A 27,981-nucleotide genomic window follows, 5' to 3' on the forward strand; every position below is an offset into this window, starting at 1 on the left:
TTACACCCCTACTAAGGCTATGTTCACACTGCAGGCCAGAGTGGCCCAAAATGTCATTTCTTTGCTCATATGTGACTCAGATCAGATTTTTTGTGTGAACAGCACAAATCACATGGAATCTGAGCTTTTCAATTCAATTCAACACTATTATGTGGTTCCTAAATCAGATACAGGTCAGATTTTTTGCAATGTGACCTCAGTCTGAACATGTCACCTGACTTTCATGAGACTTTTACGACATTCTAGATTTACATTAGTCAATGTGTCCATCTTCTTTGTTAATTTGCGCATGCGGGTCAGTTCAGGAGCATGACCAGTTCACAATGGAATCTGATATTGGGACACGTAAAAAAAATAAAGAAGAAATTATAATAATGTGAACAGCCAAAAATAAAAGCAGATCCGAGCAATAAATCAGAATTGAGCACTAAGGCTTGCAGTGTGAACGTAGCCTAAGCCTCTCAAGTGTGCGAGTACTGATCTAGAGTGTGCTTCGGTCCGTTTAAATAAGGTCACAAAGAGAAGTGTTACAGGCAGTCACTGGCCCCAGATCAGCGTTCCTATTCTGGGAAGCTTTGTGAACATGTGGTCCCCGGAATACATCTCGATGGCCCTCAACCCTTTCACTACCACACTACAGAAGGTTAACCTTTCACTACCACACTACAGATGGTAGTGAAAGGGTTAACCTTATGTAGTGTGGTTGTGAAAGGGTTAACCCTGTCGCAGTATAATGGTTAACCCTTTCACTACCAAAGGGTTAAGAGTAGGGGTGTAACGGTACACAAAAACCACGGTACGGTACGGACCTCGGTTTTGAAGTCAAGGTTCGGTACGGGTTTTCGGCACAGTGGGGGAAAGTTTGGCTTTTCATGTTCCACTCAGGGGTGATGTAGTGTGCAGTAACTAATTGTACTTGTAGGGCTGTCAACGAATATTCTATATTGAAATTAACACTTTGATCGCCATGGGTTAAATTCATAATTTACCATCCCTCGCCAGCTCTATTTGTCTATGGAGAAGTTCCCCTTCTTTGCAGGGCTATAACTTTTTAAATTCTATTGCTACATTGCCATTATTATGGCCCATTCAATGTCCTATATGTATTGTTCAGGGTGTAGCAACGTTAAACTTTTTCATTCACATATTCATACTAAAATATGGTCTAATGTATAAGTATGTTTTTATCGTTTTCTGCAGCTTTCTTCAGAACGTGATTTATAGCCCTAAATGCATTATATTGATGATCAAATACAGTTTGGTAGGAATCTGTGCGAGATAAAAAGTTTCAACTGGACGTGGTTCTAGACGTTTCTACGCATCATCTGATGATGAGCGGATGGGCGGGGGATCGTTTATAATTCCGTGGGCAGCGTTAGAGGATTCATCCAGAGTGGGTCATATGTTCATCAGATCAGTTAGTATAGAATACGTTAGAATATAACGCTGAATCTTACCGTGGCTTCCTCGCGCCGCTGGCAGATGAGCGTGGAACAGATTTTTTTCTATTATGGGGATGTAGAAATGCCCGATCCATTTCCAGGTTGTATAATAGTATATACGTCCAAATAACGTTGTTTATTGATTTAGGGCGAGCGATCCATTATCCAGTGTTTCAAGATGGAGTCGCGGGAGCTATAGAGAGTGGCCAGACCACATTTGGATGAGTACTACCGGTTCAAAGGTTAATATCCGGTTGGCGATCTGCCGATCGGCCACCAGATGGCGCTCTTGAACCGCTAGAGAGTTGAGAGGAGATCAGCACTGTGTCTCAGGGCTCCGGAAAGGAAATATGATTTCGATGACAGATTTTTGAAATATTGACATCAAAGACGAGTTACGGCGTCTTCGGCAGAATGAGCATGGCTCTGAATGACGTGAAAACTCGTTCCCGGCGATCATAGTGTTAATAATCGACTTGTAAAAAAAATATATATATATAATATTATAATAATTATATTAGATTGTGAAAAAAACAGCCCCCGGTAGGCGGTCGTTAGTGGTTAACATACCGTTGTATTCGTTCGGTACACTACACAGCCGTAGGGTACGGTACGGTACACTGAAACGGTTTGGTTCGGTACGGATACCTTTACACCCCTAGTTAAGAGTGATTTTTTTAGTACGGACCATCAGAATGGATGGACCAAAATGTTCACCCTTCCATCACTATGTGAAAATAGGTCAAGTGTAATTTCAGTTACGTTTCGCTATACAATTTTACATTGGAAATTACAGGAAAAATGATCACATAGTGATGACATTTGAATATTCTAATGTATAGTTTATCCTTCACACTAAAATCACATCGAGATGTATTGAGGGGACCTGGGCTCAGTTTTGTTATCAACAAAGACAGAATACAACCACATTTGACAAGAAAATAGTGCTCAAAACCCCTATCTCAAGACATCCGAGTAACATAATGGAAATCCTTTGTTAAGCGTGCCAATTTAGCCCCAAAAGTTGCAAATCAGCTGTTATTAGAGTGGTTTACATACATCCAGGCAGACATATTGAAATAATTCTGTTGCACAATAAAATGTGGTATTCCATTCATTTCTCTCTCAGCAACTGATGGCAATAACAATGTCCTAACGTTCTCAAAAATCAGTGTTCTTACAAGTTACATTTACGGACAACTATTCCATCCAAACTATACTGCAGTTAATCCTCCTTTTCTTGTTTTGTTCTGGGCATGGTCGCTGGACCAGCCATAATGCGATGAACCCTCCGTCTGTGGTTCTTCAGCGACTTGATGTTTCGGTACATACCCAGGCAGACGTCGCAGCGATGCGACTCGGACTGGCTGTGTGTGAGTAGGTGCTTCTGCAAGCCGTCCATGGTGCTGAACCAACGCACGCACACGGAGCAGCGGATGGGCTTGAAGGCGGGTTTGCAGTTGCCGCTCCTCTGGTGAAACACCAGACTCATGACGTTGGGGAAGTCCGCGTTGCAGCGAGAGCAGCGGGAACTCACCTTGGGCAGGGTCGCCACGCGTCCCCCTTTGCACCGGTTCAGGGCTATGTGCTTTCGTAGCGAAGCACGGTTGGAGAACGTGCTGTTGCACCGCATGCACGGGATCCGCTGCTTGGCGTTTAGATTCGGGAGGTGCAGCGCGGGGTGCGGCTGCTGCTGCTTGGGCGGAGGCCGGTGTTGCTGCGCCGCGGAGGGCTGCTTGGGCGAAGGCTGCCGCCCCTGAGACGGAGGCGGCTGTGCCGGCTGTTGCTGGAAACGCAGCAGCAGCGGTTGCGACCGCTGCGGCGGCGGTCCCTTGTAGAGCTCGTTACGTGGATGCATGTGGTGTTGCAGGTGGACCTCGTAGTCGGCCCAGGAACTCACGGTCTCTCCGCACGTGGGACAGGTGTAGGATTCCTGCGCGTGTTTCTGGAGATGCTCCAGGAGGAGCCTCGGAGATGTAAAACCAGCCCCGCACTCGCATGTCACTCGCCTGGGAAGCACGGAGGGCAGAGACATGATGCCCCAGTTCCCTTCGTCGTCCTGCTGACTTTGATCCTCGGGCGACTCATTGCCTGAGAAACTCTGCTGCACGGGTTCACCGTCTGTGCTCGTCGTGGTTCGTTTCAACTGACATTTCTTCCTGTGGGTCAACATGTTATCTTTGCGGTTGAAGCTCTTCCCGCAGACAAAACAGTCAAATATAGGTTTCACCCTGGGAGCATCAAGTGGCATGGCCCCCAACATATGTCGGACCTTATCGGCATTCTGCGGGATCGGCCCAAATCCGGGTGGCCTGAATCCACACAGCCTGAGATGACGTCTTAGTGTGTCTTGCCGGCTATAGATCTTCTGACAACTATTGCAGGGGTAACGTTTCACGCCGTCTCTAATGAAGAACGGCATGCTCTGAGCCACGACCCCCGGCGACATGGGTTCCTCTACTTCGCTGTCCCCATCCTCAGCAGCGCTCAGCGCCTCCTCCATGTCGTCATCCAAGGGCATCGTCCACTGCCCTCCATCGTTCTCTTCGGGACAAGCCGCCGCGGCTTCGTCCTCCTGCGGCAGCGAACTCTTGGATGGAGTAGGGTCCGTGTTGAACGTGGACGCTTTCAGGCGGAAGGGCAAGAAGCTTTTAGGCATACCGGACCAGGGGAATTGGGATTTCTCAGAATCTTCGGACATATTCTCTACTTTGATTTTAGCAGCCTCTGTGCCCACGGCGATGTCCCTGGACGCCTCTGAAACATCTAGATCAGTACCGTCGCACTTAGTATTGGATCTAGTGGTGTGCCGTGCGGGGGACAAATCTGGACCCATATGCCGAGGGAGGGACGCACCTGCACTCGGACCCTGACACTTGTGCTTGGTGAGGTTATACCGCCGCGCATAGTTGTGCTTGCACACCGGACAGAAGAAGACCCTTTTAGTATTCTTATTCGGATGGCTTGGTTGACTTAAATTGTGGAATGGTCTAATTTTGTCCCCGAAGGAGAACTTACTAACCAATGAGCTGGCGATTCTGCCCGGTAACTGAGGGCAGATGTGATTGTCCGGAAACGGAGGCTTTCCGATGATCAATTGTTTGCAATGACGACAGCATTTAATCTTCTCCTTCCTGTGCAGGGAATGATGCTCAGTCAAATTGTCCAGATCTTGAAAGACCCTGCGGCAGCGACCGCACTGATATCTCCCCTCTTTGACGTAAGCATCGGTAAGCTTCTGACGGGTCTCGAGAATCACAACCGGTGAAAAGGTTCTAGTGAGCGACACGATGCTCTTACTACTGGAATCGAGGATCCTGCCGACACCGGGGGACTTAGTCTTCAAACGGGGTTTCGTAAGCAGCCGCCTTAACCGGCCAACGGAGGGATCCGCGTTAGGCGGCGCATCGGAATTCATCGCTTGCGTAACTATCTCAACCGGGATTACCTCCGTTTTGGGCAGGAGAGGTTTTTGAGACTCGGGGGGCTGAAAGCGTTTCATGTAGGCAGACGCCAGCATCTTCATCAAAGTTTGATTTTTGGGCAGAGCGTCGCACTGTGAAATCGTATCGCCGGGGGTAGAATCGTTCTGGTCCTCGGTGGCTTGCGGCGATTGGTCCTGCACGGTAGATATTTTCTCAGACGGGTCTGGAGGATTCTTGCCTTGATCTTGAGGCGCAGTCGCTACAGCGGCGCCTCCCTTTAGGCCCGCGGCGACCATAGAGTCCAGCGAAGCACCGCCGAGGGCGGGTACCACGACACAACGTGGCGACACGGACGCGGCGGGGCGACCGATCTCCCCGCACTTCTCTTCCACAGAGTACACAGGACCGATATTCAGCGGGCTAGAAATATGCAACCTCTTATGTTCCAGCATAAGATTAAAGTCTTGAAACTCATCCCCGCAGTCGCATATGAACAGAGAGGCGGCGACAGGGGCCTCGGGCAGAGGAGTGGGCGGGCCGGGATGCGGTTTGGGCAAGTTGAGAAACGCCATGCTATGATTGGCGGCGTTGGCGATGGCGTTGGCGTGAGTAGCCTGGTGCACCAGTAGGGAGGCCAGGCCGGTGAAGGTGGCGGAACACGCCACGCATCGGTACACTTTAGAGGACGACGAGTTCCCTTGGAGGCCGAGCATCGTGGAACGAGAGCCCACCGGATCTGCGGGGTGTGTCGGGCGTTCGATCACAATTTGTCATGAGGCAATTTCCTGTAAAACGAGAAGAAAACAAGGTGTCAAAGCGAGAAAAGGGACAAATGAAAGACGACAATTAGATCTCGTAATTTCACAAGGATAATTTTGTAACCAATAGTCTCGTCCCCAGGCATGATTACTTTTCTGGGGGTGGATTTAGGCAATTTTGCACTTCACTAAAAATGTCATGATACTATTATGACTTCGTTGGGGTGTAACAATGTATCAATGAATCGGTCCTAAGGTGACGATTCAACTGCATCGATTTGAAAATGTTAGAATCTATTAGATTTTTAATTTTTATTTAAATATATAACTAACGATTTTTTTATTGACCTATAGTCAATTCATACTGAGTGAATCAGTTCCCCCTGCCACATTTGTGTATTCAACATTTTTGGGGTAATTAACTGATCGAAAATGTATCGAATCGCATCATGGTCAAATTAACCCATTGCAAACTGGGAAACACATTTGTGTGTATATGCAGGCTATATAGTGCTTTTTTAGCAGCCGTTTTAGGTCTAAATTGGTTAAGATATTTCATGATGCATTGAATCGTTGACTGAAAAATCGTAATCGAATCAAAGTGGGGTCAAATATTTACACCCCTATAACTTTACTTTAAATATGAGAGTAAACAATCAGCTAAAAACAAGTTATTAGCCAACTTAGTATAGATAACTAAAGGTTATACAAGTTAGCTGGCATAGACTGTGTTGGGGACAGTCTCATTTAATTGTCAGTCTGTTAACACATTGGGCGCCATGTGTTGGTTGCCAATAACGTGATTTCTCGTTATTTCTTTTATTAGCGATATCCATTCATTTTTCATCCGTCCAGCCTGACATCATCATTGGGAATGGCTCCGAGCTCGAAAAGGGCAAATACCGCCCCCTATCGTCTCCCGGATGGTAATGCACATCATTGGATTGGATTGGAGTGAAAAAGTGCATCAGAGAAAAACTCTGCCCCAGGGTTTTCCCACCTCTGGCAAGCAGTGTCGTGTTACCAGATACACTGGCGAGGCTGGAAGCAGCTTGGATTATGCGTTTCGGACTATAACGTTGGATCAATAAACGCGATCAATATTTGGAATGGTGATCAGGAATTGGATTCATCTTTTTGCAGAACATCTGATCTGAGGTAAGGAATCTATATGACCAGTTTTGGCTTAATCAGAGTTGTTTTTCACAGATTTCACAACATGCGTGTGTGTGTGGCATTAGGCGCAGCACGAATAAATGATTTTTCAGCCCGCTTTTGTATCGTGCATAAGAACACAAATACTCTCGATAATAGAGCGTTTATTTGAAAACTATTCATAAATCAGCCGGAAAATGACAACGTGTTTTGTATATTCCAGTAAATGGCTATTTTCGCGGAATTTCTCTGAAATTACTAGAACACTCCGAAACTATACTCGTATTCAAAACGGTATTAAAAGGAAATGTACTGATGAAAAAACAATCCGTGACTGCAAGCAAGTCATTGATAAGCGACAGGTGTATTAGACACAGCCATCATTTAAGATATAGTTTATGCATTCGCAAATGTGCTCGTCCTCCCATTCATTAACGTGGTGGCATCCAAGCGATAAATCGCCATATCCGGCTGGCAACCAATAATGTCGCACCAAATGACCAAAACAAATTCCTTGTATGTGCAAACTATTTGACAAGACCTTTCTGATTCTGATAGGGTTTTGCAATAGACATATTTATAAAAAGGTTAGCTCAAGGTTAGTCTTTTCTCCATATCATGTGTGATCAGGGCTCCAGACTGACTATTTAGTTGCATTTTGGAACCATCTTGTCAAAATTAACACTTAAGGAAAACTCCAACATTTTGGGAAATTAGCTTTTTTAACATCTTCCCTGGAGTTAGACAAGAAGATACATACTTTTTTTTGTCTCTGTGCATGCAGTAGGCTTAGGGAACGCCCGCACCGTTAGCGTAGCTTAGCTTCATCACTGGAAGTGGGGCAGTCCTTTACCCTGAAGTTCCCTACAGTCACGAAATACACTCCAAATACAACTCCAAAACATTCCTGTAAACATGTTGTGACCTGTGTATTTACAACGTGGAGAAATAAAAAATAATTGAATTAGACATTTACGTTTTCTAAGCAAATATACTCTGAACAATCTTTTGCCTAACCACTCCTGTCGGGGCGCAGTGATTTCACGCAACGCAGTGCTACTTTCTAACGTGACGCCAGTGTTTGTTTACACGAACCTAAACTAACGTTACATCGTGTTAACGTTAGTGTACAAAATAAACGTATTTCCGGTGCTTTAGACGTCGCTCTTTTATTTTGAAACCCCCCGACCGGAAGTATAGTAGATGCTTAGTTATCTGCTTTAGTGTCCGGTTCTGTGTTTGTTGGTTTTCGTTAGCTAGCAGCATATCAACACCAGCCATGGGAATACTGTTTTCTAAATTGTGGAGGCTTTTAATGGTCAAGGTAAGAGGATTTGAAGGCATGGTATCCATAAACTTCAATCGGTTCGGATCCTTTGAATGAAATGAACATGTAAACAAACACTGGCGTCACGTTAGAAAGTAGCACTGCGTTGCGTGAAATCACAGCGCCCCGACAGGAGTGGCTAGGCAAAAACATTTTCAGAGTATATTTGCTTAGAAAACGTAAATGTCTAATTCAATTATTTTTTATTTCTCCACGTGGTCACAACATGTTTACAGGAACGTTTTGGAGTTGTAGGGAACTTCAGGGTAAAGGACTGCCCCACTTCCAGTGATGAAGCTAAGCTACGCTAACGGTCCAGGCGTTCCCTAAGCCTACTGCATGCACAGAGACAAAAAAGGTATGTATCTTCTTGTCTAACTCCAGGGAAGATGTTAAATAAGGTAATTTCCCTAAATGTTGGAGTTTTCCTTTAAGAGGTCCCAACATTTTGGGAAATTAGCTTATCGTCTTCTCCAGAGAGAGAAAATAAGATAGATACTAGTTTCCTCTTCGTGTTCAGTAGAAAGCCAACTGGCTGCACGTTAGCCTAGCTTACCACAATGAATGGAAACGGACAGTGCCGGATAGCCTTCTAGTCGTCTAGTATAGTAGGCTACGTAGCTGCAAGGAAAACACAAGTCTGCAAGAGACGACCCCAAATTTAATCACGGAGCGCTCGTTAATCATAGTAACAGTACAGGGTATGAAATACGCAGGGCCAGGATTCCTCTCCCGCAATGACCTGGTGGACCTCTGGATGCTAAGGGACCACCGAGAAAATGTAACACGATTTCTAATACATTTTAATTGATTGAGGGTGAGGTGGAGGAGTCATAAAAGTTCCTTGGGGTACACCTGAACAATAAACTGGACAGGTCGGACAAGACAGAGGCCCTCTACAGGAAGGGACAGAGCAGGCTGTTCTTCCCGAGGAGACTCGGGTCCTTCAATGTTTGCAATAGACTGCTGCAGTCATTCTACCAGTCTGTAGTGGCCAGCGTCCTCTTCTATGCTGTGGCATGCTGGGGGCAGAGAGGGGGATGAGAAGGAAGCTGGCTGCTATCCTGGAGAATCCCTCCCACCCCCTCTACGACGAGCTAGTCAAGATGAGAAGCACGTTCAGTCACAGACTCATACCCCCCCCCCCCCCCCGACACTCAACTAACCGCCTCGGCCAGTCCTTCATACCAGCGGCCATCAGGCTCCACAACAGTGGGCAGGGACTGCTGCCAGACATCCAACCAGACAATATACTACCTTATGTGAATATTGTATACTTCACCAGATCATATATTTAGCATTTTTAGATTTTTTCCCAGACTATATATTAGATTAGATTATATATTGTAACTATTTATTGTAGGGCAAATATAACAAGAGGGCATACATACTCATTTCACACCTTGTTGACCATTATGTCCAGAGTTAATTATATTGATTTGTTATTGTTTACACTGCTTTTTACTACCTGTACCTCCCCTCCCCAAGCATATATTATACTTAAAGTTTTATATATTCCATTTTATTCTACCTTAACACTTTCTATGCCACTCACAAGTTCTCGGAATTATTAATATCTCGTTGAAAGCCACTCACGAGATTTCTGATTTTTTAGCGATCTGAAATCATATTGCATCACGCGAGCCTACCCTAGTATACCCGAGTGCCGCCGGCGATCAGATGTGGAAAAAAGCGCCCCCTATCATCTCCCAGATGACATAAGGGATTTTGGAATGGACTCAATGAAAATGGATGGGGAAAAAAATCCTGTACTCCACATTTTCCAGTCCACTGATCCAGCCAGGGTTACCACAGTTCATTCTGGATCCTCTGAGCCCCACGGAATCATGTGTACTACTGTATCACGTTGGATCTATACACTTATTTATCCGTGCGCAGCTCGAATGTGCGTGTGTGCACGTATAATATTGATCATCTAGCGTTTATTTGAAAACGATTCATAAATAGGCAGACGATTATCATAAAATGGTCCAGAATGGACTGTTTTTTACCTCAAAACGGGTGCTTTTCAAAATGCTCTCAAACGGAAATGAAGCGATAAAAATTAGGCGATATTAAGCGTAACATTGGCGCCGATGGTGGCATTCAAGAGCCAACTCTGGCGCCACCTCGTGGCACTGAAAGTGTTAATTGTCTGTTAATGTTGCACCAACCAAAACAAATCCCTTGTATGTGCAAACTTACTTGGCAATAAAGACCTTTCAGATTCCTTTTGAATGGAATACATAAAAAAGGGAAATAATTAAATAAATGAAAAAGATTCAGATTATTTTAGATAATTGTATCGTCACCGCTTGTTTAAATGTAAATACATTCAGAAAAAACATGTAGTGCCGATTGTTGATTTAAAGGATATGTTTACCATTTCTTTGGGGACCCAGGCTCCATTTAAACATAGTCTGGCATAATGTTGACAACTAGTACAGGCCATAATTTCACTGGTCATTTTAGTATTGAGAAAAACATGACCGTGCCGCTTCCTCCGAGAGAGTCCGGGAGGGCAAGTTTTCTAGCCTTCAGAAACCATACAAGCCCTTTTCCAAAATAGGGATTAATTAGATTTAGATTAAAATGTGTCGTCATCATAAAGCACAATAAAAATAAGTGGCATCCAACCACAGTGCAAATGTAACAGTAGTGCAATAGTAATACACAATGTACAGGTGATAAAATATAATAATTTAAATTTAATTTAGGACCTGCTCCGAGGTCATCAATTGGCACACATGCGATGCATGCATGCAATTCGTATCTGCGATTAACCCATCCCGTCGTCCTTCCCCCCCAAGGGCAGCCGGGAGCAGACAGGCACAACGTGAGCCGCGCCAGGGGACCAATCCAAGTGCTCCTGTCCGTCTTCGTCAAGGACGCCACAGCGTTAGCGATCTTGTTGTTGTGCATGTTTTTCCATTGGGTTTATCTTATCGGGGGGGAAACCCTTGCGAGCACGGGGAGAACATGCAAACTCCACACAGAAAGGCCTGTGAGTGCTACTGAGTAATAGTCCTAATCAGATGTATGTACAGAGTTGTTATATAATAAATAAAGACAGTATGACTACTACCGTCTGGCAGCGTAACTAGTAAGAGTTAGGATATGTACAGATATAGATATAGTAAGGGACTATGTGCAGGTAAGTACAGACAGGTGAGGATAGATATATATGCGGTGAGAAATATATATATACTGTATATATATGCATACATATAGCATTATTGTACATGCTATCATACAGAGCTATGGGTTATGTGCAGGTGTATAAGCAAGTATATAGAGGGGTTATATGCAGGTATATTCAGACAAATATGGGTATATATATATAGGCTATATGCGGTAAATATAAAGATATAAATGTAAATATGCGGTGTATAATATACAGCACTGTTGTACATGCACGCAGTATAACCAGATGTCTCTTCTGCCTGGTCTCCATTAGCTCATGTTCAGCCTGGCTGGGGCTAGCCATGGTCTAGCAAGGTACGGTATGGTTGAGTTTGCGTCTCCATTGTGTTTCTTGTAAACTCTCCTTTCAAAATTCACACAGACAACTGTGGTGCACAAGCTAAACCGTGATGATACAACAGTCCCAGACAGGTTTGACCAGGTTCTAAAGACAATGGAGACGCTCACTGTGTGCCAGACAGGCAACAGCATGGCTAATCCCTGGCTAGTGGAGACGAGGCCACAGCACGGCTAATCCCTGGCTAGTGGAGACGAGGCCACAGCACTGCTAAACCCTGGCTAGTGGAGACAAGGCCACAGCACGGCTAAACCCTGGCACTGTGCAATACTCCAATTCAGCCATTGGCAATTCAGCCATTGGGTGGGGGGCGCCGTTGAGCGGGCCTGTGACCGGACCTGAAAGCGCCCCTGGCTCTGCAGTTGCATACTATTGGGATTCGTTGGGAACAGCAGCACGGAGTCTCGACTCAGGACTTATTTGATTTTATTTTAGCAGCAGTTATCATCAATATCGACCAGGAGGACAGCGCGATCTAAGGGACATGTTTCATTACTAGTCAAGTGTCATTACTTTAGTTATCAAAGGTGGAATCTCTGGACGCAATGACATTATATAGTTTAAAGCTAAACTACGTTTTTCTTTCTTGTTAGGAGAGGGATAACCTATTCAGTTAGATTTGATCTTTATTTATCTCTAACATTTTCAACCATAAACACACACATTTATAATAACAAAAAAAACTAAAACGAAATAAAATACAAATACATTTAAATATATTTTCCTATGGAAGGAATAATCAACATGGCTCCAATTGGTTGACTATAACAGCACCGTGACCAAATATCCCTATACTAGCACCTTTTTAAACACTTTTTTTTATATATATTTATTTATTTTTAATCATAATTATTCTTGTGAAATCTTTCCACCTGGGAGCCTTTTGACTAAATCAATTTATTCTCCCCTTCTCTGAATGGTGTTTCTTATGGCAATAACAACTATAGACGACAAAACCAAAGTAAAGAAACGACATTTGATTTTTGGGACGGTTACATTCACTTTGGGACGGTTAAGATTGTATTTCGGGACGGTTCTGGGACGGTGGTGAAAAAAGTTAGTCTGGAGCCCTGCAAGGGGGTCTCGCCAAACGCGCAATGGACGCACTGTAAATTCACAGAGGCGCCAGCGTCAAGACAGCTTAGCCCTGAGCTGAATGAGGTTGACAGAAGTTATAAACGTGGTAAATTTCATCAAAACCCGACCCCTGAAAGCGCGCCTGTTCTCTGCGCTGTGTGAGGAGATGGGAGCCGACCATTCTGCAGTGCTGTTTCACAGCGAGGCAGGTGGCTCTCGCGAGGGAAGGTGTTGTCAATTTGAAAGGTCACGATATTGGTGTTATTTCAATCAATTTAAACATGGCCCATTTCATGACTATTTTGTTGGGCCGAGGGGGGGGGGGCCCAAAATATTTTGGTCCGCCAAAGGGGGGCCTGACCGAAAAAGTTTGAGAAGCACTGGTTTAAACAGATTGAATACAATTTTTTTTTTAAATATATTGTTTTTTTTAAATAAATTTAAAATTCGAATGTTGATTTAGAATTCAAATGTCAATATTATGATCGAAGCTTCGAAGCATTTGGTACAGCCCTAGATATCAATCATACTTACACGATTATTAATTCAACATTAAATATATTTTCTTACTTGTGTTGACTTGTCGCCAGATTCCTGTTTTTGGGTTCCAGATGATGAGGTAGGAGCTGGACAACACAACAGTAACAGTTCCATAGCCTGAAGTCTTATGGTCATACAGTCCAAAGTTTATAAAAATCCCACGGAAAATGAGTTTTGTAGATGTTTTGTAATGTGTGTACCGGTAACAGCGTGATTTCAGGAAAATATAAAGATTCTGTGATAAACGGCCTTTACTGGAATATTCTGGAATACACAAACTTTGTAATTTTTCTGCCTATTTATGAATCGTTTTCAAATAAACGCTAGATTATCGATAGTATGCGTGTACTTATGCACGCTAGAGAAGCAAGCTGAAAAATCTATTCTCTCATTTCCTGATCAGCGCGCACACACACACACACATATGGCACACGCTGATATCTGTGAAAACAGCTGATTATCCTAAGACTGGTAAAATAGATTCCTTACCTCAGATCAGATGTCCTCCAAAAGAAGTATTCCAATTCCTGATCGCCATTCCAAATATCGATCGTGTTTATTGATTCAGCGCTGGGTACTGGAAATATGTATGTACGCTGTTTTGCAGCTCGGCAATGACTTGGGATCTCTTCGGATGGCTTGCCGGAGAAGTAAAATGAGGAAACTGGATGTTTCAAACCAAAGTGATTTTTTTAGAAGGAATAGTCAAATGTAATTTTTGCCCAGTTTTGACAGCTCCACTGCAGACTACAGTTGCCGTCTGTAAGAAACAGGTGTATATCAATATCAACTTGGCTCTAATCAGTAGCCTACAATTATTTTGAAAGGCATGTCACACAGGCACTACAGAAGACATCAAAAGCCTGTCACGCATCATAAATAATCAATGCACCCGTGTTGTATTGACAAATAGTGACTGAGAATAAAAGTGATCCAATTGTTTTTTAAGCATCCGTGAGGTTAAATTTGTAACCTCATACATGATCATAAAGTATATCATGCCAGTTAGCCATGCCAGGTACCTTATGTATACCGTTTACCGATATATATATTCCGATATATTCTGGCCTATATTTATAGACCCTCATCTGCACCTTTGTTTATGGTTTATTTCTCATATTTTTATATTCAGAGTTAACAATATTGTTTACACCATCTATGTTTTCTCATATTTTTATATTCAGATCTAAATGTTATTGCTCTTTCTACCATTACCCTGCCCATACCGGTACTTTTATCCAAAGCGCTTTACAATTTATTCCTCACATTTTACCCATTCACTCACACACACCAATGGTAGAGGGAACCATGCAAGGTGCCATCCTGCTCATCGAGAGCAATTAAGGGTTAAGTGTCTTGCTCAAGGACACTTTGACATGCTGCCCGGGAATCGAACCGGGAACCTCCAGATTACCAGACGACTGCTCTACCTCCTGAGCCACTGTCGCCCCTGATAAAAGTCCAGAGCTCCAATCCAGCAATGAAGTGATGCAGGGCGGGAGATCACCAATAATGGCTTTCTACATGTCAATGAGAGTTGCATCTCTCTGCCACAGAGGACCACCAAACCTCATCAGGATACAGTAGGGGTGTACACACACAAGCCACGATTCGGTACATACTTCGGTTTTGGGGTCACGGTTCAGTACAACAGGAAAAAGTATTTATAATAATTATTATATATTTAACATAAATAAATATAATTATCTTTTATTAAGTTCTACTTAGTTCCACCTAGGCTTGCCGCGGTATTCAGTGATACCGGTGTCATTCTGTGTTCAGGCATCCACTGAGTAAATTAATTGCCTACCGCCCCCGCTGGTGTATGCTTTTTAAGTTTCACTTCTAGAGTAGATTTAACTTCACGTGAATAAAATTCTGCACGCAAAAATAATGTCTGCACGTGTGTTCCGTTAGTGGTTAACGTACCGTTGCATTCGTTCGGTACACAGCGCGTACTGAACCAAAGGTCCAGTACTAAAACGGACAGAAAAACTGCTCGTCTGAATTCATAATGGGGGGGGGGGGGCGACAGTGGCTAATGGAGGTAGAGCAGTAGTCTGGTAATCCGGAGGTTCCTGGTTCAATTACGCTCCTCCCGAGCAAGACACTTAACCCCTAATTTTTCCTGATGAGCAGGTTGGCACCTCGCATGGTCGCCTCCGCCATCGGTGTGTGAATGTGTGAGTGAATGGGTCAAATATGAGGAACAAATTGTAAAGCGCTTTGGATAAAAAGCACTATATAAAATGCAGCCATTTATTTACCATTCATAACGGAATTCATGCGACTTTTATGTCACTCTAGATTGACATTAGTCACAATTGCGTGCTGTGGGAATCACTGTGAATATAAACATGGAAGACAGCTGTGGTGGAGGTGGTCAGTGGAGGGACAGTGAGGCGTTTACCTTGTAGGTATTTGGGCTGATCATTCTGTACAAGCAAAACTTGAGGGCACATACAGTATCACAACTGCTGTGTTTGAAAGCATATTGAAATGCCTCTCTAACCTCCTCACCCCCATTATCATCTGCTCACAAATTACTTGACAGCTCCACTGCACATCAACTTCTAAATTAAACCATAAACTGTGACTTCAGTGTTCCCATGTTTGAACCCATCTTCTTAATTGTTCATTTTGCACATGCGGGTCAGTTCAGGAGCAGTGACCAGTTCACACTTCGGTCTGTTGGAAATGATTATTCATGCATTTGTTTCATCCCGCCTGCACTACTTTAACTCCCTGTTCACTTGCCTCGATGCGTCCACCCTTGGCCGGCTACAAATGGTCCAAAATGCAGCCGCAAGGCTGCTGACTAGGTCCAGAAAGTCATGCCACATCACTCCCATCTTAGTTTCCCTTCACTGGCTCCCCATCAATATAATTCAGTTTAAGGTTCTGGACATCACCTACAGAGCACTTCATGGTCAGGCACCTGCGTACATCTGCGTCCTTACACCACGAGTGGATCTCTCAGGTCTTCTGACCAGGGCTTGCTGGCTGTCCCTACTGCGTCCTTACACCACCAGTAGATCTCTCAGGTCTTCTGACCAGGGCTTGTTGGCTGTCCCTACTGCGTCCTTACACCACCAGTAGATCTCTCAGGTCTTCTGACCAGGGCTTGCTGGCTGGCTGTCCCTACTGCGTCCTTACACCACCAGTAGATCTCTCAGGTCTTCTGACCAGGGCTTGCTGGCTGTCCCTACTGCGTCCTTACACCACCAGTAGATCTCTCAGGTCTTCTGACCAGGGCTTGCTGGCTGTCCCTACTGCGTCCTTACACCACCAGTAGATCTCTCAGGTCTTCTGACCAGGGCTTGCTGGCTGTCCCTACTGCGTCCTTACACCACCAGTAGATCTCTCAGGTCTTCTGACCAGGGCTTGTTGGCTATCCCGCGGTCTAGATTAAAAACAAAAGGTGACCAAGCCTTTGAAACCGTGGCCCCCAGGCTATGGAATGCTCTTCCCATGGACTTAAGATCTGTGGTCTCTGTAAACACTTTTAAAAAGCAGCTAAAGACTGTTGTTCAAACTGGCTTTTGGCTAAACTATGCGTGTAAATCTTTTATGACTTTTTTTTCTTTCACGTTTTACTTACTTTCTTCTTAACACTTTGGGTGCCGGGAAACGCTTAAACACGTCATTCCCGGCCATGCTCAAGTTGCCGAAGACGCTTTACAGCGTCTTTGATATCAATATTTCAAAAATCTGGGACCGGATTCATATTTCCCCTCCGCTGGCCTGAGATCCACCAGGAGGACCCACTGAGCTCTCTGGCGGTTCAGGAGCGCCATCTGGTGGCCGATCGGCGCAATCGCTTAACAGGAAGTGCCGTAGAGGTTGTGCTGGTCGCCCGTATTACTTCCGGGCACTCGCTATAGGTCCCGAGGCTCGATCTCGACACACTACATAGCGATCGATTGCCAATAACTCGATAAACAACATGATTTGGACGTATATACCATTATACAAGCTGGAAATGGACCGGGTAAATCTACATCCCATAATGATAAAATTTCTACTCTACGATGATCGCCCAACGGCGCGCGGAGACTGGGGTGAGTTTTAGCGTGTAAAATTACCGTCTTCGATACTAACTGCTATGATCAACATTTGACCCACATCAGATGATGTGTAGTAACTTCTAGAAGTACGTCTAGTTGGAATTTTTTATATCGCGCTGATTGCCATAAAACTGTATTGCATCATCAATATAATGCATTTGGGGCTATAGATCACGTTCTGGAGAAATCTGCAGAAAGAGATGAAAACATACTTATACATTAGACCATACTTTACTATGAATATGTGAATGAAAAAGTTTAACGTTGCTACACAATGAACAATACATATAGGACTTTGAATGGGCCCTAATAATGGCAATGTAGCAATAGAATTTAAAAAGTTATAGCCCTGCAAAGAAGGGGACTTTCTCTATAGACAAATAGAGCCGGCAACCTACGGTTGATAATGAATTTAACCCATGGCAGCCAAAGTGTTAACATGCTGCTATCCTTGCACTCTGTTGATGTTTTTATATGTGAAGCACTTTGTGACCCTGGTCTGTGAAAGATGCTATATAAATAAACTTTACTTACTTACACTGGAATCTGATATTGGCCAAAAAAATTAAGATAATAATAATGTGAACAGCCAAACACTCTTTTAGTGGACATACTTTGACATGCTGGTTTGTGTTGTCCGATTACACCGCAGCCCGTTTTGCAGCTGCCGGCTGAAGCGATCTCCATCAATACTTGGCCAATTACAAAAAACGTTTGTCCCCGTTATTCATTTGGACACCACATGGGAAATAATAGGGTCCAGGTCCGAAATTCCCCATTTAACGAGCATCACTGCAGTCGTTAACGGAACTGGTGATTGGCACGGCGCGGCCCCAACAGTGATTGCTACTATTCAGTAGTAAACAATGTAATATAGCATGATTGACAACCATATCGGATAATCATAGATGGTTGTTAAAATCAAAGCTCTGCTACTAATCATGAACAAGATGCTGATGCTTTGACAGGTCTGAGAGAGAGACATCTGTGGAGTAGAGAGAGAGAGGTACATCTAGGGAGTAGAGAGAGAGAGAGAGGTACATCTGTGGAGTAGAGAGTGAGAGAGGTACATCTGGGGAGTAGAGAGTGAGAGAGGTACATCTGTGGAGTAGAGAGTGAGAGAGGTACATCTGTGGAGTAGAGAGTGAGAGAGGTACATCTGGGGAGTAGAGAGTGAGAGAGGTACATCTAGGGAGTAGAGAGAGAGAGGTACATCTGTGGAGTAGAGAGTGAGAGAGGTACATCTGGGGAGTAGAGAGTGAGAGAGGTACATCTGTGGAGTAGAGTGAGAGAGGTACATCTGTGGAGTAGAGAGTGAGAGAGGTACATCTGTGGAGTAGAGAGTGAGAGAGGTACATCTGTGGAGTAGAGAGTGAGAGAGGTACATCTGGGGAGTAGAGAGTGAGAGAGGTACATCTGTGGAGTAGAGAAGGTACATCTGTGGAGTAGAGAAGGTACATCTGTGGAGTAGAGAGAGAAAGAGACATCTGTGGAGTAGAGAAGGTACATCTGTGGAGTAGAGAGAGTGAGAGGTACATCTGGGGAGTAGAGAGGGGTACATCTGTGGAGTAGAACGAGTGAGAGAGAGGTACATCTGGGGAGTAGAGAGAGGGGTACATCTGGGGAGTAGAGGGGTACATCTGGGGAGTAGAGAGTGAGAGAGGTACATCTGTGGAGTAGAGAGTGAGAGAGGTACATCTGGGGAGTAGAGAGTGAGAGAGGTACATCTGTGGAGTAGAGAGTGAGAGAGGTACATCTGGGGAGTAGAGAGAGGGGTACATCTGTGGAGTAGAGAGTGAGAGAGACAGAGACATCTGTGGAGTAGAGAGTGAGAGAGGTACATCTGGGGAGTAGAGAGAGAGGGGTACATCTGTGGAGTAGAGAGTGAGAGAGACAGAGACATCTGTGGAGTAGAGAGGTACATCTGTGGAGTAGAGAGTGAGAGAGGTACATCTGTGGAGTAGAGAGTGAGAGAAATCTGGGGAGTAGAGAGAGGTACATCTGGGGAGTAGAGAGTGAGAGAGGGGTACGTCTGTGGAGTAGAGAGTGAGAGAGGTACATCTGTGGAGTAGAGAGTGAGAGAAATCTGGGGAGTAGAGAGAGGTACATCTGGGGAGTAGAGAGTGAGAGAGGGGTACATCTGTGGAGTAGAGAGTGAGAGAGAGGTACATCAGGGGAGTAGAGAGTGAGAGAGGTACATCTGGGGAGTAGAGAGTGAGAGAGAGGTACATCTGTGGAGTAGAGAGTGAGAGAGGTACATCTGGGGAGTAGAGTGAGAGAGGTACATCTGGGGAGTAGAGTGAGAGAGAGGTACATCTGGGGAGTAGAGAGTGAGAGAGAGGTACATCTGTGGAGTAGAGAGTGAGGTACATCTGGGGAGTAGAGTGTGAGAGAGGGGTACATCTGTGGAGTAGAGTGAGGTACATCTGGGGAGTAGAGTGTGAGAGAGGGGTACATCTGTGGAGTAGAGTGAGAGAGAGGTACATCTGGGGAGTAGAGTGAGAGAGAGGTACATCTGGGGAGTAGAGAGTGAGAGAGAGGTACATCTGTGGAGTAGAGTGAGAGAGAGGTACATCTGGGGAGTAGAGTGAGAGAGGTACATCTGTGGAGTAGAGAGTGAGAGAGAGGTACATCTGGGGAGTAGAGGGGGCAGGGGAGGAAACTAATAATAATGGCTTGGATTTATATAGCGCTCTTCATGACACCCAGAGCGCTTCACAGAGTCCATTATTCGTTCATACACAGTCATACCGGTGGTGGTAAGCTACAATTGCAGCCAGAGCTGCCCTGAGGCAGACTCACGGAAGCGTGGTGAATAATCATCGCCTACGGCTAGGGATGTCCCGATCCGATCACGTGATCGGGATCGGGGCCGATCACGTGATTTTCCGATGATCGGGATCGACAAAAAAAAAAAAAAAAAAAAATTTTTTTTTTTTTTTTTTACTTTTTTTTTTTTTTACTTTTTTTTTTTTTATTCAACAAACATGACCATGTTCACGTCTTAAACTCATACTGAGGCCTTAGTTTTGGTTTTAAATTGCATATAATCATTCATTTATTTATTGTCACAGAGCAGAAGAATTTTGCCAAAACAAACCAATAGTATCCAGCTGCAGAACGGCAGACCAGCCACAATCTCAGACCCAAATAATTTTTATTTAAATTTTTTTTATCCCAATTTCTCACATTACATTCACCCTGAATGTTGACGTTATCCAGGTGAAAAGTTAACTTCATAAATCATTTGATGTATAATTAAATCAAAGGAAATGCGTTTGGGTCTGAGAGTGTGGCTGGTCTGCTGTTCTGCAGCTGGATACTATTGGTTTGTTTTGGCAAAATTCTTCTGCTCTGTGTGACAATAAATAAATGAATGATGATATGCAATTTAAAACCAAAACTAAGGCCTCAGTATGAGTTTAAGACGTGAACATGGTCATGTTTGTTGAATAAAAAAAAATAAAAAAAATAATTTTGATCGGATCGGGAAATATCGGTATCGGTAGATACTCAAAATCACATGATCGGGATCGGATCGGGAGCAAAAAAACGTGATCGGGACATCCCTACCTACGGCCCCTCCGACCACCACCAACATTCATTCACATGCATACACATTCATACGGGAGGAAACTAACTTTTTGGCTTACCAGCCAACTGGCGAGTATATGATTTTTTTTACCAGCCAACCAGATTTTTTTACCAGCCATAAATAAATCTCTAATTGTGATAATTACTTCTTTGTATGTCTTCGTCTAAATTGATTTTCAATCATAGTAATAATCACACCGTGTCTCTACTCTTTAAAATATTTATTACCATAAAACATTAATAAGTGTCTCTACTCTTCACAATATTAGCATAAAACATTTATTAATCACACCGTCTCTACTCTTCAAAATATTAGGATATCACATATTAACATGAAAGAGGGAACTATTCTGGACTGGGTTGGGCTGAACTGGGCAGTGAAAGATGCTGGACTGGGTTGGGCTGGACTGGGCAGTGAAAGAACCAAGCATTTCACTGTAATGCAATAGCTAAATAAAACAACTTGAACTTGACTTGTTACATTTGCACTCTGGTTGGATGTCAAAGGTATTCTGGTTGTACTGTACTTGTGCTGTATGATGCCAATACATTGGAATCGAATCTCATGTCAACGCTAGGGGTTCAGCAGGTGTATTCTGAATGACAAGTATGACAACATCACCGTTGTGAAGGGCATATGGGCGAGTGGTGATATGGGGGGAAACCCGATAATGATTCGGTAATAATAAAATGTCACTCGGCTGCATTGAAAGCTCGGCGTTGCTAATAAACATTTAAAATAATTTTTATAAACGAGTAAAAAAAGCACTGAGCTAGCCTTGGCTAAAATGGCTACTTCCACATTTTCATGCAGGAGCGCTGTGATTGCTGGCTGCTTTGTCACGTGCCTGGTGCGCCCAAGTTTAAAGCTCAATATATCAAAACGTGGCACTTTATTATAGTGAACAGGAGGTCTATTTGTATTAAAAACAATAAATAGTTTTTCATTTAAATGTCTGGAAGAGCTAATTTTTTTTTCCAAATTATATTTGTTACCTTTTGAGTTGATCTAAATGTTACCGATTGTGTTAAATGGGCTTATGATATCATCTCATATCGATTGCAGGCACCTGCATTGTATCGTATCGTGGCAGATAGACAAATATCATATCGTTGTCCAAAGAATCGATATCGTATCGTGATGAAACTGGTGATTCCCACCCCTAGTAGAGTCCATACACCCAACAACAAATCCCATAATTCCTTACACGTAACGTGTCTGGCTGTGTGACGTCAACTTGTCAGCATGAAAATGACAGCCAAACATGGCACTGCAACTAAATAACACAAATACAATAGGCACATTTGTGACTGTTACAAATATAACACGTTTTATACTTGTGCTACAAGATATTGGCCTGTGCTACAAAACTATCAACCTCTGTAGCACCAGTGATATGTGCAAAAAAAGTTTAACGTACAGCCCTGCTGTACTGGTAACATTATTTGTGTTAACTTCTGAATAAAACAATTTATTAAACACAAGTACATCTTATTGAACATTATTTTGATATTTCATTACCAATTATCATAGCAAAACAGCTTTTTCAAACAAGTCTGTAATGCATTTTGGAAACGGGAGATGGGCTCATGGTGTAATGGGCCACCTGGCCTGAGAAACGTAAGGAGGAAAGAAAAAGTAAGGACTTACTTCTGGTCATTATTTGGGTAGAACACACATATTTTGAATGCCTTCGGCAGACTTCAAATTAGCCATTTTAATCTAGATTAACTCCAGGATTGCAGATAGATTAATCTAGATTAAAAAATTTAATCTATGCCCACCTCTACTATTAATACACTCAAGAGTGTAACACTCAGGGGTGGCTAAGTGGCGCAGTGGGCAAGGCGCTCGCCAATAACGCAGGAGATGCTGGGTTCGAGCCCAGCTCTCGGCGTTGCTTCCGGCTTGGCTGGTCCATACTAATACAATTGGCAGTATTAGGGGGTGGGAAAGCCGGTGGGTGGGGATCAAACGTTGTGGACAGCGACTCCTACAGGTCGGTTGGTGCGCCTGTACAGCAGAATCAGGAAGTATCGGGGGCAGCGTGAGCCTCCCCCGCGTTACTCCTCGCCACTGAGAGATCGCACTGTGCAGGTGAAAAGATGCGACGGCTGCCTCTTCGTGTACCGGAGGGGACACGTGATGGTGATGCAAGGCTTCGTCCACATTGCAGCCGACAAGTGGAAGGCATGGTCTAACAACGTTCGAGACAGGGGAGGGTAGAATTGGATAATACGAAATTGGGATGGGAGAAAAATGGAAAATGTGGAGAAAAAGTAGATACAAAAATAAAAAGAGTGCAACACTCAAGCTCAATACTATTTGACGAACAACACCACTGACCCTTAGCTGCCAGAGATGTACCGCTCCTGGTGACATGTTGGTCACAATCTTTTTGGATAAAAGAGTCAGCTAAAAGGACTAAATTGTAAATCTGTTACCTCACACATCCAGAGACCAACAGATGGCATCTGCGCTGCATGGTGCCCACATTCATATATGGCCATTAAATATTAACCTAAAGATAAAATGCGGGGCCACTTAACTTATTTGTCAAACACTCACCGCAAAGTTGTTGAAATGGTCCAACTTCTCAAAACGTCATGTGGATTTACCAGGTCTGAGAGAGGTACATCTGTGGAGAGAGAGAGAGGGATTCTTACTGCTGCCAAGATGATAAGGTTAGGGAGGGTGTTGCTGCACAAATACTCTATGTGCATGTCAACGAGTTCTACGCAAGAGTGACTGGAAAGGAAACTAAAAACTACATGGCATGTTGTTCACAATCTAAGTGGCTTTGGATAAAAGTGTCAGCTAAATTACTAAATTGTCAAACTACTAAACAATGTAGCTAAACGTTTGCCCTCTTTTATTTAGGGCAACCAATTGTTATTATTTATTAATATATTAAATGTACATAATAAATAATATTTGTTTTCATAGACGTTAGTATTGAAGTGATCATTTGTTGGATTAATGGATTGAAGATCCTTTATCGAGGTAACAAATTACAGACTGCACCAACCAGACTGGACCATGGCCAGAAGGCACGGGCGCACAAATGGCGTTTAAACCAGGAGCCTCCACCTCCGTCAAGGCTGTGTGAGGGGGCCATGGCCGTCCAAAAGGAGCTCAAAACGGAACTTGGAGCAGCCAAGGACAGCTACAAGGACAGACTGGAAGGTGGGCTACAGGCCAACAGCCCCAGGGTAGTGTGTGTGTGGTAGGGGGGGGGATAAGGAATATAACAGGCTTCAAGCAGCAAGGCATGGCTCTCGGGGGGCCCCAGAGTGTGCAAATCAGTTCAACTCGTTTTTCCAACAGGTTTGACTAGATGAGCCCCTCCCCACAAGTACCCCAACACAGCAGTGGCCCCACCCGCTACCCCCGAAGGCAGCAGCAGCTTGCACTTACCCGTCTTATTGCATAATAGTGTTGTCACGATACTGGAATTTCGAACTTCGATACGATACCTTGAAAAGTATCGATATTCGATACCACAGGGAAAAAGGTTCGATCTTAAAATGTAAAAAAATGTATAATTAAAAATGTTGCTTTTGTTGCTGGTTGATTCCTCAGCTTCTCTCTGGTACTATAAGAGAAGATAAATATATTTTAAAACCCTTTGTTTATCTTTAGATCACACATTTAAAAATAACTGTTCATCTCACTTCAATAATATTTATTGCAGAACATGGTATTTTCTCAATCAGACAGATGTAAACACTATAATCTGTGTTGCATGTACTGACAAACTGAACTGTTTGTATTACAGTCATATTCCGACTACTATTACAGGTATTGAAATGAACAATGCAACTTCCTTATACAAAAAATAATAATAATTATTATTATGAATAATTAAATATCGATATTTCGGGAAATGAGTATTGAAACAGTTTTAAATATTCAGAATCGATATGCATCGATTTTTCTATATTTTTGACAACACTATTGCATAATACAACGTTTACGAAGTACGGACGTTTGGATTAAACCAAGTGTATGCAGTGATGCTGATGCTTTCCCAGCGGAACACAAGTTACTTAACGTAACACGGGTAAGTTATGTTATGCACGTTAATTAAGCTATGTAACGTTAGAGCGCAGCCCTTTAGCTTGCTAACGTTAAGATAGCAGGAGCCGTTGGCCAACAAAGATTGAAACAAATGGATTCACAAAATGGATCATCATCAGTTATTGAAGCCTCCGGTGACCAGTACGTAGCCGGTACTCTTTAACACATTGGCGACCAGACCCGAGATTTCTCGGGTTAACTCGCCAGCGGTTGAGTACCAGACCCGAGATGTCATTTTCTCTTTTATTCGATTCGATTTTTTTTATTCATCAAGGACCTCTGTGTTACCATAGGAAATCATAGGAGATCCGAAAAGTGCAATACCGGCCGCATCCTGCTAGGTGGCAATACTGGTCAACACTGCTCCAAACAGCTTTAGCTGCCTGTGATCACAGCGCATCCGGCACCCAATGACGGAAATAAAGCTGTGTTGACCAGTTTATTAAAATGATTTAAAATGTTTATTAGCAATGCCAAGCTTTCAAACCATTGCGTTTCTGTCCAAAACCCTTGTGCAACTGGGAGTACCTTTGAAATTTAAATTTCCCTGCGATACTTACTTGTACAACGAGTGTTTTGTGGAGGACCAGTTCTTCAGAGTTAATTATGGGATTTTCCTATGGAGGAATAAGGGACTGTGTATTCACTCGTCCAACCCTGTTGGCGTGCATTACAGTCACGAAAGGGGCTAAGCAAAGCATAGCGGTAGATAAGATATTCCTTTATTGATCCCCTTGGGGAAATTCAGGCATCATAGCAGCATGGGGGATGAGGGGGTACAGGTAGTAAAAACAACACAAGCAGTGTAAACAAATAAGTCAATATAATTTACTATCTAACTAACTGAAATAGTATTCACAGTATCACATACACATACAGCTAGGAACCAGCTAATTCAATTCATGCTAGTTCCATGCAGGCAACTGCACCTCCTCATCCATCACCCTCAACATAGGGGCCCCCCAGGGCTGTGTTCTGAGTCCCCTCCTCTACTCCCTGTACACACACGACTGTGTGGCTCAGCGGAGTAGCAATACAATCGTCAAATTTGCTGACGACACAGTGGTGGTGGGCCTGATCTCTGCCAACGACGAGAGGGCCTACCTGGAAGAGGTCAAGGTCCTGGCGGGATGGTGCCAGGAAAACAGCCTCTCCCTGAACGTCAGCAAAACAAAGGAGATGATTGTGGACTTCAGGAGGTCGGGGGTCAAGGACTACAGCCCCCTCAGCATCGACGGGGCACCGGTTGAGAGAGTCAACAGCTTCAAGTACCTCGGAGCCCACATATCCGAGGACTTGAAATGGACCATACACATTAACAGTGTGGTGAAGAAGGCACGACAACGCCTCTACTTCCTCAGGCGCCTAAGGAAGTTCCAAGTCAGCCAGAAGATCCTTAAGAACTTCTACTCATGTACAATAGAGAGCATCTTGACCGGCAACATCACCTCCTGGTTTGGGAATAGCACTGCAAAAGACCAAAGCAGACTACAAAGAGTGACACGTTCAGCCGAACGCACAATTGGAGGGGGGCTCCCCACTCTCCAGAACATTTACAACAAGCGTTGCAAGGGGAAGGCTAAGAGAATTATTAAGGACTCGAGCCACCCGAACAACTGCCTCTTTGAACTGCTGCCGTCAGGCAAGCGACACAGGAGTCTCAAGGCGAGCACAGAAAGACTCAGAAGTAGCTTCTATCCCCAGGCCATCAGGCTGCTAAACGAACAATGAATGAACACTACACAACAACAACCACCAAACACACATAGCACACACATCCACACGCACACACTCACTTTAAACAAACACACTGTAGCACCCACTACACACACTTTATAGCACACACCCACTTTAAACAAACACACTGTAGCACCCACTCCCCACACTTTATATTTATGGATGAAGGATTGCACTACAACTCGTACACCTTACTGTAAATTGTACCTAAAATTGTACCTCATCCCACTTCTGCTTTGCACTAGATAGTACTGTACATTAGTACACTGCATAGTATTGTGTATTGTATATTATATGGTAACTCAGAACATTGTACATATGTCTATACCGAACAACTGTGACCTCATTCTTCTTCTAAATTCATGCTATATTATGTTATTATGTTATTTGATACTATCTTGTCTAGCACAGTCTCTGGAGCGTAACAGTAAGAAGCATTTTGTATGAAAGTATTCTGTACTTCTGTATGACAACTATTAAAGAACTTGAACTTGAACTTGAACTTGCAGTTCATTTTTGTCTCAAAGTGGACAGGGTATATACCTGTAAAGCTGAGAGTGCACTTTAAATACATACCCCTGGTTTATAAACAGAATCACCATTGGGGCACACAATGTGAGTCTAAAAAATATGCAGCATAGATAGAAACAAGTGCATGTAACGACCCATTTCAAAACCAACACGCTGCAAAAAATAAAATGCCAACAGCTCCCCCCTGTGGTTAGCGTTAGCATTTAACAAACCAACCATCAGTGCAAGTTCAAGCTAGCTGTGCTGCTAACGTTAGCCACCTTGCTCCTCGCCGCCAGCGTTATTAGCTATAGCTTACGACGCGAGGTATTCGAGCTAGGTTTATTATTAACCTCAGGTGCATTTGCCACTTGTTAGCTAACGTTAGCTATACACCCAAATGTTGGTGAAAATAGCACTAGCTTTAATAACAGTGTCAAGTGGCGTTCGGCGGTTTTTCCTGTGGTCAGTGGTGCGTTCGCTAGCTCAGGAGGAAGGTGGCCTGGCGTCGTGTTCTTTGAGGGGAAAACGAGTCGCAAGCTAACACAGCTAGCTACTATCATCTGCACAATAGCTTACCGTGTTTTATCTGGTCCACGGTTGGCCCGTTTTTATAAAGGAACCGAGCTTCCTTCCTTCCTTCCCCTCTGGTGCTGCAGCTTGACGGGTGGTGGTTAGGTAGGTAGTGTCGGTTGTGTTAGAACTGGTTCCTGCAGAATCCTGCTAG

General features: G+C 43.8%; 1 protein-coding gene across 1 annotated transcript; it reads right to left on the reverse strand.

The window, feature by feature from the left end:
• Position 1: 1 nt before the first annotated feature.
• Positions 2–27,981, reverse strand: LOC311224082 (uncharacterized protein). Its single transcript, XM_084308899.1, has 3 exons — positions 27,834–27,981; positions 23,496–23,565; positions 2–5,652 (listed from the first exon to the last, which is right to left on the reverse strand). The coding sequence occupies exon 3, from the start codon at positions 5,578–5,580 to the stop codon at positions 2,668–2,670; it is 2,913 nt and encodes a 970-aa protein (XP_084165025.1). The 5' UTR covers positions 5,581–5,652; positions 23,496–23,565; positions 27,834–27,981; the 3' UTR covers positions 2–2,667.

The sequence above is a fragment of the Notolepis coatsorum genome (genome assembly GCF_963971535.1).
Source record: "Notolepis coatsorum genome assembly, chromosome: 2".
NCBI lineage: Eukaryota > Metazoa > Chordata > Actinopteri > Aulopiformes > Paralepididae > Notolepis > Notolepis coatsorum.